Source organism: Rhipicephalus sanguineus, unplaced genomic scaffold (genome assembly GCF_013339695.2).
Source record: "Rhipicephalus sanguineus isolate Rsan-2018 unplaced genomic scaffold, BIME_Rsan_1.4 Seq728, whole genome shotgun sequence".
Taxonomy (NCBI): domain Eukaryota; kingdom Metazoa; phylum Arthropoda; class Arachnida; order Ixodida; family Ixodidae; genus Rhipicephalus; species Rhipicephalus sanguineus.
Window position 1 is genome coordinate 29,258 of NW_023615857.1, and position 12,602 is coordinate 41,859.

At 43.8% G+C, this 12,602-nt stretch overlaps 1 protein-coding gene across 1 annotated transcript; it reads left to right on the top strand.

Annotated features, from left to right (window-relative positions):
- Positions 1-6,531: 6,531 nt before the first annotated feature.
- Positions 6,532-12,302, top strand: LOC119378194 (general transcription factor IIE subunit 2-like; the record flags this gene model as incomplete). Its single annotated transcript, XM_049411717.1, is given in 5 exon segments — positions 6,532-6,618; positions 7,780-7,903; positions 7,906-8,061; positions 10,748-10,860; positions 12,149-12,302. Coding segments are annotated over 5 exon segments (573 nt in total), but the record flags the coding sequence as incomplete, so codon positions are not given.
- Positions 12,303-12,602: the final 300 nt, after the last annotated feature.

Here is a 12,602-nt window from a genome sequence, read left to right on the forward strand (position 1 = left end):
TGTTAGTGCTGCGGCAACAACAGAATGCAAAAAAATCACGTGTAAAGCGGCATCAGCGTGGTCTAGTTCCGCTCACAAAGTTCGAGAACGTTGATGCGTGTGTAAAAACGCGCAAAACGGACACGCACAAGCAAAGAACGAAAAAAAAACCTTATTCGCACGAGTAAGGCAATAGCATCGCGCATGCACGAATTAAGAGTAATAAAAAAATAATAAATTGCACGCGCAGTCAGCTGAAATAATTGCGCGCAGTGACCGCTTCAGACTACGAACTTTGTACTCATGGTCGCCACTGGTTTGCTAGCCATATGCACCGCTTATTCGACAATTGATTAGCCTCCAGCCCTCCAATAGCTCTTTATTATGGACTGAGCACACCGGGAAGACGCAAGGGAAACAAAAAGAAAAAGAAAAAAAAAAAAGAGTAGAGACGGCCATACGACCGCAATGCTGTTGGCTTATTTTTGCTTCTGAGGTAGCGTACAACAAGGCTCACCGTGCGCAAACATTTGAAAGAAAAGCAATGCCAGCTAAACTAACCTTATTCCAGAAGTTCTTGCATAAAAGGCGTAATATATAAATGCTTTACAAATATCCAGATATCATGATACAAGTTACAAATGCCCCCATTCTTGCTGTAGAAGCTGTGAACCGAAAATACGGTAAGACATTGACAAATAGAAGTGTAATATCTCAATCACTTCAGAAAAATTGTTCAAATGCAGATATCCCTTATGTACCTAGCCTGAAAAATGCAACGTGCGATAATATATGCATATAATTATATATATATATATATTATATATATATATATGCATTGGATCGCTGAACGTTAGTTAGTATAGAACGTTCGCGCGAGATGCATGCATTGCTCCAAGCATTCATCATACAAAATGAAAACAGTTTCAAACAACTCATTCTCAACTTCAGATGTTTTCACGATTCTCGGAGGTTAGGGTTCGCCCGGTTCAGAGACTTTACAAAAAGATGTGGACGAGTAGTTACATAAAATACAATTGTTTCCGCGGCAGTTGAGTGCGCGCCAACAGGGCACCCGACCGCAATTTCCCGCTTTTTCCTGATGACCTCAATATAGCGTCCACGACAATTTCGTGCTGAAGCTCCGGAGTACTTAAATAGTGAGTCTGCTCATCTCTTGAATAGATATAAAGAGATGGCCAGACGGGTAAAGCCAGCCTCTTTTGTCTCGCAGACGCGTGCAATCAGCTCTGAACTGAGAATCACGTTTGTTTTCGGGTAATCGCTCGTAACATGAAGTGAGGCATACACGATGTTGCACTGTTATCGTTTCATTTTCTTTGGTTTGTCTTTTTTAAGGCCTTAGGTCCTCATCAAACACGAAAATTTACCGTCGGTATCCCGCGTAGCCAACACGACTGATGCACAAGATCATATCACGCGATGACGTCGACAGAACATGTGACGTCACTATGACGTCATTCAACGTGACGTCATATGATGACGCCACCACGTGACATGGTCGCTTTGCATTGCCTCTGTGATCGGGGGGCGATCACGGAGGCGATGTAAAAGCAGGTGAGGTGCAGAAAGCTTGCAATGCCTTCGATCCTGTCGGCAGTCCGAAACCACGTTATGTGCAGAAAGCTTTCGGAGGGGCGAGGGAGGTTCAATGCATCGACTGACGAAAAAGATGACTTTCGTTTTCGAGTAATCTCAGGCGAATGCATAAGGGACCATTTTTTTTTTCATGTAATTTTTTCGCATACATTTTACCTATGCGGTCAGTTCTTCAAAATATATGGGTAAGTCTACATGTTGACATCGATATCGGTGACCACCACGTTTTTATAACCTGACGGAAACAAATTGTCAGACCACACATCGTCAGAATTATTTTTGGCTACAGAAAGCGGGTTTGCGCGCCACATACCATGTTATTATTGTTAGTCGTTACGCAAACGGCAATCATGTCAGGTTAGTGATGCCATGACTTATCGGTCGTGTTGGGCATACGTACATTCGTGCCCCTCCGTGCCAATTTTCGTGTATACCAAGTGAACGAGACGCGAGTTACGCGAGTAATTTTTTACTTTTGGTACCGCGGCCACGCCGACTGACACATTCGGCTTGGCATGGAATGGCTTGAGACAGCAGAGCGCCGGAGGAAGCCTTGTAAAAAAAATCGAATGCACGAAATAAAAGATAGGATATGAAGGGTGCAAATGCGTTAGCATGCATGAGCTAGTTACTACGTGCATTATGTGCTACGTTCTCCTGGTTATCACCAGTTTATTCTCTCCTGCAGCAAGTTTACGTTCGTCATTCCACACGAAAGTAAGTTAAGCGCCTTTTCTCACGATGAAGTGCGCGCAGGATGCGTTCCTCAAACAGCCACGGAAGTGTGGACCAATGCGGTGACAAACCAGCTGAAAGGATATATACAAAATCCCCGTTTCACAACACACAAACTAACAAACGCGTTCTCTGTATGGTGAGTCGCTGCAGTATTATGTTGCAGTGACGCAGTATTAAATATTGCCCAAATCTCCGCAATTTTAGCTAATAGCTGCCAAAATACCACGCGCGTAGCAGACGCTCGCCGCTTTGAGGCGGCTTCCGCCGCGGAGAAAGCCCACGGGTCCGGCACGGCAGCGCCGTGGCGCGGAAGTTCACCGCAAAAGGCCCTCGCTCCTCCCATGTATTCGCGCGGCGCTTTGGACACTCCCCCTATTCTAGGTCACTCTATTTTCAACAACCGCCGTGCACTTCGACATGAAGCGCCATCTAGACGATTGTACACACACTAGAATTGCTGTTTCTGCACGGTTCGCATTTTTACCGCGAGGCGGCGATTTTTAAAGGGCGTTATACAGGGGAGGCTATCTTTCGTGCGCATTCAAAGTGTTAGCGCACGTGAGCGCGCGATGGTTGTTGACATCGAAACGACGCGCGCGGAAAAAAAGCAAATTCGCTCGATGCGGCGCTTCGACGAGCAATCTTTGGACTTCCGAGCAGTGATGAATCAGACAACGATGTGTGGTGACGTCGGATTTCGCGTCCGATGAAGAATTCACCAGATCAGCCGGAAACGTAAGAGGTAGTCGCGAGAAGTTCGTTTTCACTTTCGCTTTTGTTTGTAGTGTTCTGGAGCCAGCTGACTTGCTCTGTGGTCCACATATTATTGTTATCTTTAGCGGTCTACTTCATGGGCATGTCGTGGTGCCTCTAGCACAAAGACGCGTGGACTCCGACCCAGAGGGACGCGCGCATCTGGGCATCGACCTCGACATGACGCTCCGCAGTAACTAACCATCCGGCTTGACGAGGGAGCGCTGGATTTTTTCGCCGCTATTTACGGCGGAAGTATGCTTTTCAAGTATGCTTGGGCCCACATACTTGAAAAGCCGAACATACAGTGAGAAAAGACGGACGTGGATGGAGGGTGACGCCAGAGGAGATGTGAAGTTTTGGACTCCCGATGTACATGGGGATTAGAACTTCCGCGTCTAAATTTGTACTGGGAGTACGACTAAATTGCTGTCGGGGACTTCTTCCGCCAAAAGTCGTGGCAAGGCAGCGTTTTACCGCGCTCCTGGCCACGCTGCATGTTTCGGAACCCGAAACGAACGGCGAACGAACGGTTTTGGTGCTGGCACACGATACCCTGAGTGAACAATTATAGTCGAGAAGTTCTTGAGCTTAAAACTTTCGTTTTTCCTTTCCACTACGCTGTTTAAATATTTGCATCATAATTTTCCATAATTTTTACTCTGAAGATATAAGTATTATTATGGTTGTTGTGAACGTACTTCATTATTTGTGTTTGTCATTTTTTATAATTATATCTGCACCATTTCTTTCGTCGAATGTACCTTTCAAACTTACCATTTAGTACTTTGCTTTAGTATGTAATATGTGCTGTAAAATTTTATTCTTGAAAAAAAACAAATCTTGGCTAGGACCAACTCAGAACTCACTATTTCGCTATGCATCAAGTAATTTTTTTGTAACTCAAAGACAGCTTATCGATTTAGCATTTCTCTAAATAATGTGCCTGTGATTAATAACATTTTGGTGTATTTCGGAATTTCAAAAACATTGTTTGTTGGAGATGTGGCTTCCTTCCCAAAAATTTTTTTGAAAAATTTTGATTTTTTTTTTGTATAGGAATTTGCTTAGCCAAATAAGTTTTTCTATTGTTGTAAGATAAAGAGCATTCAAAAGACGTTCATTTGTCTTTTTGCTGTATGGGCATGGGCTGTAAAACCTAGTAGCAACGGCACAGAAAATTCTAATTGCAACATACAAAAATAGGCCAATTTCCCCGTGGTAAGGAAAGACGTTAACGAGGTCAAAACGGTCAAAAACAAACAGACCGAAAGCGCAGAAAGCGAAGGGAGAACATGCTCGGTCGGCATCGGCCGGCAGTGGCTCGAAACATTTACAGCGAAACGAAAGAGCGCGAGACAGCGAACATGGGAACAACGGTGGGAAAAAATGATAATCAGAAGCTTGTCTGGGGCTTGCGATTTAACAGCACTGATAATTTCTGTACAATTTTAGTAGTCACTTTATATATAACTGTCGTACAATATAGGGAGAAATAAAAATAAAATTTACCTGGCTGTCAAAAACAACCCAAGCAAAGACGAAACTAGACGACACAAGCCTTGGCGTTTTCGGCCGCCGTGTTTATCCGCCACTGCCTGCTTCCATGTGTCATATCGCAGGTAAGATACTTGCAAATATATTTGAGAGAAGACTGTCGTAAGTCTACAAATACTTCCCAATACTCTTACCAGGTCACCTAAGAGAGGGAGTCTGGGGCTCCTACGAACGCAAGTACACCTCTTGAGAACTTGTGAAACTAAATCAGTGTTCGTTCTTTGCCTTCGTTCACGAGTCCTGTGTCCGCAGGTGTGATGGACCAGCATATGAAAGAACGAGATGCGTTCAAAAGAGGGCCATGGCCACTCCTGTCGTCGAGGCCCGAAATCGCCCCCGACGCGATCGTCGGCGGGGGAAATGCGGCGTCGAAACCGACAGAAAAAAAGTCAAGCCATCAAAGCCAAAAGGTATACCGTAAATTGGCCGTGCACGTTCTTGACGTGACTGTAAAATCCCTTCTGTCGTTTTCATCTTAGACACGTAGAAACTACAAGACCACTTCTGGGAGAGCTCGCAGTACAACTTCAGTGTCTAGCAAAAATCGTGAAGCACATGAAGGTAAGTTTGAAGTCACCAAGTAAGCACTGAGAACACGTGCGCTATCAAAACAGGCTTGAAACGTTGCGTATTAACAGAGCAATAACTTTTTTTTCCTCGGCGTATGCACGTTTGTGCGAGCACTGACAACCGTGAACAGTGATGTATTTGACAGCAGAGCACGCTTCTCCTCATACGTTTTTCTGATAATCTCTTTGGATCTGCTCTTGAATATGGCTCACAACTGTAGTCGAAATTCATGATCAGTATGTTCTGCACTTCGTAGCTGAAGAACGGGCTCAGAAAGTGCATCCATTCTAATCATATGATACGTACGTCACACACAGACACTGCGGGCTTATAGGTGAGAAAGGGGTACGCATTGGTGACGCAGTGCGCATGGCACGTCGCAGCAGGGGCAACGTGATGCGTACACAACACATGCAATTAAAAACGAATGAAAGAGAAACTTACCCTAATTTGACTATCCTGTTTGCCATCAATTTGGCCATGATGGCGGAAAGAATCCATGTGTAAAATGGAAGTTATGCTCTGTACCAGATGTTCAAACAGTTGGATGATCAAGGTGGAAGACAATGTGAATAGGAGACATTTGGTGGAAATGGCAGGCACTCCGTTCAACACGAACCAAGGTGTCATGTGTAGCAAATGCTACACACCGAGAAACGCTTTTTAGAAAAGTGTGCGTGTAGGCCACTTTGTCATTCAGTGTTCATTGCTGCTCTGTGTTGTCCAATGCTTGTGCCCTATGTGGTTCTTTTCTGTCTGGAGAAGTCTGCAACTTTAGTGGTGTATGTTGTTCCACACAATAATCATCCATTCTGCTTGTGTATTATGGTGCATGCAGGGCACTTTAACATCCTGAATAACGCATGTACAGTAAACTATATCTGGCCTCTATTTCATACCTCTTGCTTAATTTGAGGTGGAAGAGTCATGAGAAGTAAGTTTTCAAATTTATTATTAAGTATCAGCTTGTTAACACACACATTATGGACTAACTTCTGGTAATCTGGACATTATTGCTGTATTGGTGGCAACCTTGCCCGCTACACAGGGGAGGAACGTTGGTCATTATGGGTGACGAACTTTCAACTGGTGTATAGTACCACTGGAATTGACAAGTTGCTCAGGAAACAAAACAAAGATTTCTAGGGCTACTCGATTTCGGAGCTATGATTCGTTAACGCAGACACTAAGCACCAATTCAGGTTATTAAGGACACCTTATTGTGTTTTCAGGTCAGTTTTGAAGCAGCACAGTGACCATCTATGCTGTTTTGTTGTTTCGCTTTTTGCACGCCTCAAGGCATTTGGAAGGTGACACCACCCTCTGTCGCTTGAAGAGATCTTGGACGAGACGAACCAACTGGACCTCGGAGCACGGCAAAAGCACTGGCTGGCAACAGAGGTATTTCACATTCTGACTCAACCTAAAGTAACATTCTGTCTCCATTGGTATTTATAAGGCAGACTTCATCGCTTGGTCCTATTTGAACTTTATAATATAAAAGGAGACAAAAATTAATTCAAGCTTCGTGTAATTACTTTCAGATGCTTGAACCAGTAGTCTGTACACCACATGAACAATTGTAAGACTTGTATGCTGCATAACGGTGATGCGACTGTAAAGCCTATGAAGGCACTGTGGGTACTTTGATAAGCAAATATGTAAAGATATACGTAATCTTTAGCTGAAGACACTTGGAAGGCATAATCAACCAGATAAAGTAGCTGCGACGCGTATCCATCAGGACCACCAACGAGAGCAGCTATCCATCGGAGCGAAGACGTGATTGCAAGACGTATAAAGCTTTTGCCTCCCGTTGCTACAGAAACCAGAACTGGACAGGAAATCTGAATTCCATGCCATATGGGCACCAAACTAGCTATAGCACCTACCCAACATCTAACTTAGCACGCCAGACACGATTGTCAGGTGCACGTGAAACTTGGATGCCTTTCTCTCTCCGCTAGTGGCCTACTTTCGCCATGTGGCTCATTCATTTTAGATTTCCCACAAAACGCAAGATGCTGTAGCAACTGAAGATAAAAAATTTGCTTTCATGAATTTTCATTGTACCACCAATAGGTAGCCATTGCCGTCAGTGGACTGACAGCCTCATTGTGACTTGAAAGGACTTCTTGCGGGCCTTGTTGGTGCATAAGGATAAAAAGTTACTGAGCGCAAGAAAAGACGCAACACACAAGGAAGATACACAAGGGTTAAAAGTAGCGCTCATCTCTTGTGTATCTTCCTTTTTTTGTTGCATCTTTTCTTGCGCTCAGTAACTTTTTATCATTAGCCTCAATGTAGGACACGTTAAACATGAAAAGTTCATATCTTACGTTGGAGTCGAGAACCAAACCACAACCCTCTGTTATGGCGACTCTTATAACCTAACTTACAACTCTAAGGGCTTGAAATCTAGTCAGCTGGTGTCGCAATTCACTCATCCTTTTTTCTGGACTCCTCTGTGCTACCATCAGCATTTCACGGAGTGGAGGTATGTGTTTGAAGCAACTTCGGAAGCTTGCACTCTTTGGCCTAGACAGGTGAATCCATGCGCAGGCCCTGCAAAACAACCCGAAGCTTCAAGTGACGCACGACGGCAAGTACTGCTTCCGGCCAGCGTACAACCTCAAGGACCGCAAGAGTCTTCTGCGGCTACTAGACAAACACGACCAGAGGGGCCTCGGGGTGTGCTACTAGAAGACGTGCAGGAGTCGTTGCCCAATGTGGAACGCCACCTCAAGGTGCTGGGCGACAGCGTCATCTATGTGGTGCGCCCCGTCGACAAGAAGAAGGTGCTTTTCTACAATGACAAGTCCCTGCAGTTTAGTGTTGACGAAGGTAAGCTGCACGCTTTTCTCCGTCCTAAAAGGGTTACTGAACAAAAATAGGAAAAAATGACGAAATCATCAAAATTCTACTTGGAAGATGTGACTGTTCCGATAAACAGAGTTTATTTCCCATATTTTTTAACAGTTGGCTGTATTTTTGGAGGATTGACAGCGCGCGGCTGCTGCACGCCACCGTGATGTCAAAGTCACTGCGGCAAATGCGAGGTGCACGTTTGCCTGTCGTACTAGTTCCCTTTCTCCACCTCTCCTTTATATCCCACTCTCTCCCTTCCAGAAGGGTGCTAAGATGTGCCCCACCTTTTCGGAGCTTTACTCCACACAGAAGTATTGTTCGCCACTGGTGCCATTCATAGTGGTTCTAGGAACCGTAGTAGGAGATGAGTGGGTCGAGTGACATGGGCGATGGCTGGCGTTGTTGGCATGCCACTTTCCAGTGTCTTTCGACTTCACCTCCTCTATCTAGTTCGCGGCGTGGCCGCTAGACACAGCAGTTTGTGAAAAACACATTAAATTCATTATTTTCTGCTAGTTTTTGTCTGAAATGAAGGTCGTGTCTACTGATTTCACCACCCAATGTTTTAGTTTGGGTGAAATTCACGGCGACAGAAGTTTTGTTCAGTATCCCCTCAAGTTTTCACTCTATCTTTTTTTCTCCTTACCCCTAGTGTAGGGTAGTAAACCAGATGTATCAGTTCCAGTTAAGCAACCTGCCTTTCCCACATTCTCATCTTTCTCTCTCCATCCAAAGAAAATGGAACTTTGAAAGAAGATAAAGGTTGGAAGGATTGAGAAGTCATTGAACTAGGAATGTCAGTCTTGTGAATGTTTCAGCATGGGGAGGGGGGTCATCTTTGTTGAAGTATCAACTTCATTCCTTAGCATTTGTATTTATGCCTAGCTCATTCACCCCCATCCTGAAATCGCAACAAGGAAGAGATTAAGCTTGTCCGCAGGGAAGGGTAACTGGAGTGCTCAGAAATTACCATAAAAGAAACTTGTCAAAGCATCATGGCAGGCATGCTGTTCACACAGATGACCTATCCAGCTCTTTTTTTCTTACGGGAATAGTGGGTATCGAGGGTGGTGCAAATTACTGATAAGATCAAAGCACTACTGCCTCCTGTGTTTGGCTGCTTTGACACTATAACATGCTCTGTTTGTACGGCCCATTTGGTGCAGAAAAAAAAAAAACTTTTGCAATTCTGGCCACCCTAACAAAATCTAGAATACCGTGGCAAGAGTATTGCACATAGTAAGCGCCGAGTAAGGACATGTTGCGCGTTGTTTTTAAGATCACTTGTGGAAAGAAAATTGTTTGCTTTTAAATAGAACTGCGTGAATACGCGAAATTTTGGGTGCGAAGCGAATTCGAATATTGAAGTGTGAGTGCGAATCGAATCGAATATTTTTCTAATATTTCTTGAATATTTCTAGAGTATTTTTCGAATACTTCAAAGCGAAATTGCAGAAAAAAAGGTTGGAGAGGATATCTAAGCATATTCTTTGAGATAGCAAGATGAAAGTGTTTCTTTTCGCTATGTTGATGAAGCACTGGCGGGGTGGTGTTTTATAGTTGTCTTATCAAGAATGAGGCAATGTAGAGGCCGAATTGTATTTATGTACACCATTTGGTGCAACCAAAGTGTTGCCGACAACACTTTACACGTGATAGGCAAAGATGCCATTTCCTCAGCTTCTCCTCCTGTTTCATTTTCTGGGAAGCCCAACTGATGAGGCGGACAAGGGTGTGCTCCCTTCAAGTCCGGAGTTCCAAGTCTGCCTCGTAGACGTCGATATACAAGAACATCTAAAATTTTGGATGTTAAAAAGCTTCGGCGTCCGATTTTTCGGACTTTCTGCCCAAATTTCAGGTCCAAAACAGAATTAATTGAGCCCCCACCTCTGCCACATCTTTCATCTCCATGTTGGAACCAGCGTTTTCTTGAGTTTACATTTGCGACCGTAGCGGAGCTTGAAAGGCAGCTTTGCCGAAATACGGGAGTGTGATGAGGTAAAGCATACTGAAAATCTGGGGACCACTTTCAAATGGACGTTGACTGCGTCTTGGCAAAGTTCGACCGTAACGGAGCTTGAAAGGAAGCTTTGCCGCAATACCAGAGTGTGATGAGGTGCAGCATATTAAAAATCTGAAGGGGTCACTTACAATCTGACGTTGACTGTGTCTTGGCAAAGTTCGACCGTAACGGAGCTTGAAAGGAAGCTTTGCCGCAATACTGGGGTGTGATGAGGTGAAGCATATTGAAAATTTAGGGACCACTTCTAATCAGACGTTGACTGTCTTTTGGCAAAGTTCGACCGTAACGGAGCTTGAAATGCAGCTTTGCCGCAATACCAGAGTGTGATGAGGTGCAGCATATTGAAAATCTGAAGGGGTCTTTTTATCGGACGTTGGCTGTATTTGTTTTTGGGAAGTTCGCATAGTTCAAATGGTAAAATTCCAGTGCGAATCGAATCGAATAGCAAACACTATTCGAAAAATATTCGAAATTTCGAATATTCGCACCCTCCTACTTTTAAAGTTTCAGTTTTAAAGACTTGTTCACACAACAGTTTGTTTATTAAGCAATGGAGGGTGTGCTTCTATAATGCTATTTGTTTGCAACAGACGAGTGGTGTCTGCGGAACTCCTCATTCTACTACCTGTCATTGTCCAGAGTTCCAGAAGCTTTGGAGAGCGTTGCTGTCGAAGGTATAGATGATCAGAAGCGAGGAGTACTTGCAGAAACAGGGCATCACATCTATGCAGGACATGGGTGTCAAGAAAGTGGTAAGTTGATACAGTTCATGAAGTAAACATAGATGACCTGCTGCAACTGGACATATGCTGCGGCATTGTTTTCAACAGTAATTTAATCTTTGGGCTATGAGTGGATGAGATTCGTGTTACACACATGTGCCGTGCTCTTAGCCTGGGTGTTTTGGACTATGATCCTTATCTGGGCTAAGCTTTATCTGGCCTTATTTCTTTAGATGTGGAAAAAAAAATTCTTGTATTGCGTATATCTGGCCAAATAGGTCAGGAAAAAGCTCTGTTGCTTGCCGATACTTCTGCATTTAGAAAAATGCTGCATTAAGTTAAAGGGGCACTAAAGAAAAAAACGTTTTTCTTGTATTAGCAAATTACTCCTGCACAATACTAAAACACTACGTTTGCTGCGAGAAGATGCTTGGTAACTGAGAAAACGTGCAAAAAGAAAATGCTGGTGGCCAGTGCCATAACCAGAAATTGGGGGGAGGGGGCCCTTTACCATATTTGATGTACATGCATGCATTTGTATGCATGCGTGTATATATATAGATAAACATGCTAAACTGAAAATTTACAGGGGGGGGGGGGGGTTAACGCCCCTGGCTACGCCAGTGCTGCTGGCAATGCCACCTTGAAGTACATAATTTTGTACGGGGCCGTAGTCGTAGTCAAGCCTGTGAAGAGGCTTTTTGATCTCGGCCCTCGGCATCCCAAATGATGGAATGTTCGAATCAATAAAGTTTCAAAGTTCTCGCACCAGTCGCTGTGATGTCATAGATTTTGGTGGTGTCTACTAGGGCCTGTGTAGTTTCCACTTGGTAAAAATGAAGTACACACTGTCTTCCGAGGAAGCCAATGACTTAAAATACAAGTTTCAGGAAATTTCGTTGAGGCAATGGCCAAAATAAAAGAAAAACACTGAAATTTGTGACGTCACAATCGTAGATTTCTGCGGGAAATTTGAGAAGCGGACTTTTGGCATTGACTTCTCATCTATTATTAACCTGTAGTGGTGAAAGTAACAATACTAGAGTTTTCATTGTATAATTTATCAGTTTAAACTAATTTGTTGCTTCGTTGTAATGTACGTTTTAAGGAACACAAAGCAGTTTCCAACCAGGTGTATTACAGAAACCACATATAACTTGTGTGTGCGATGTGTGGATTAACAGTAAAGCGCACTTTATCTTACGGAAGACTTTATCCTTAAGGCACTCTCTGTCTCACCGAGCTTGACTGAACGAACTTGTGGATGGCTGTTTGCAGATGTTGCTTTTTTGCTCTCATTTTCACAGAACGTTGCCAGAAGCGTAAGAAGCCGTCGTCGAAAAGGGCAAAGACGTTCAAGAAGCACAACGACCACATGGGGGACATTCTAGAAGATTACACCGACAAGTAGATCTCATACATGTAAAACTGTACATATGCCTTGTAAATTTCTGCGTAACATTTCTGCGAGGGAGTGCATCTTGGGCTGCAAAAGAACGTGTCATCCACGAAAGAAAAAAAGCAGCTAGTAAAGCAGTGGCCTGCTGGCTGTTGGCCGATGTTCACCACGGCATCTGGAAGTCGGTCAAGTTTGACATTAAAAGTTTTGATGTCAACCGAAGTGGGTGATGCACTGTTTTCTTCATCTATTCTTATTAGCTGTTGTAGCGAAATATTTTACTTTTTTTACCATGCATGGAAATGTATTGTTCGCTGGTGCATTCCTTTGGCTACCACTGTGGTGTTCCTGTTCTTGGTCAAGTTGTAATCAT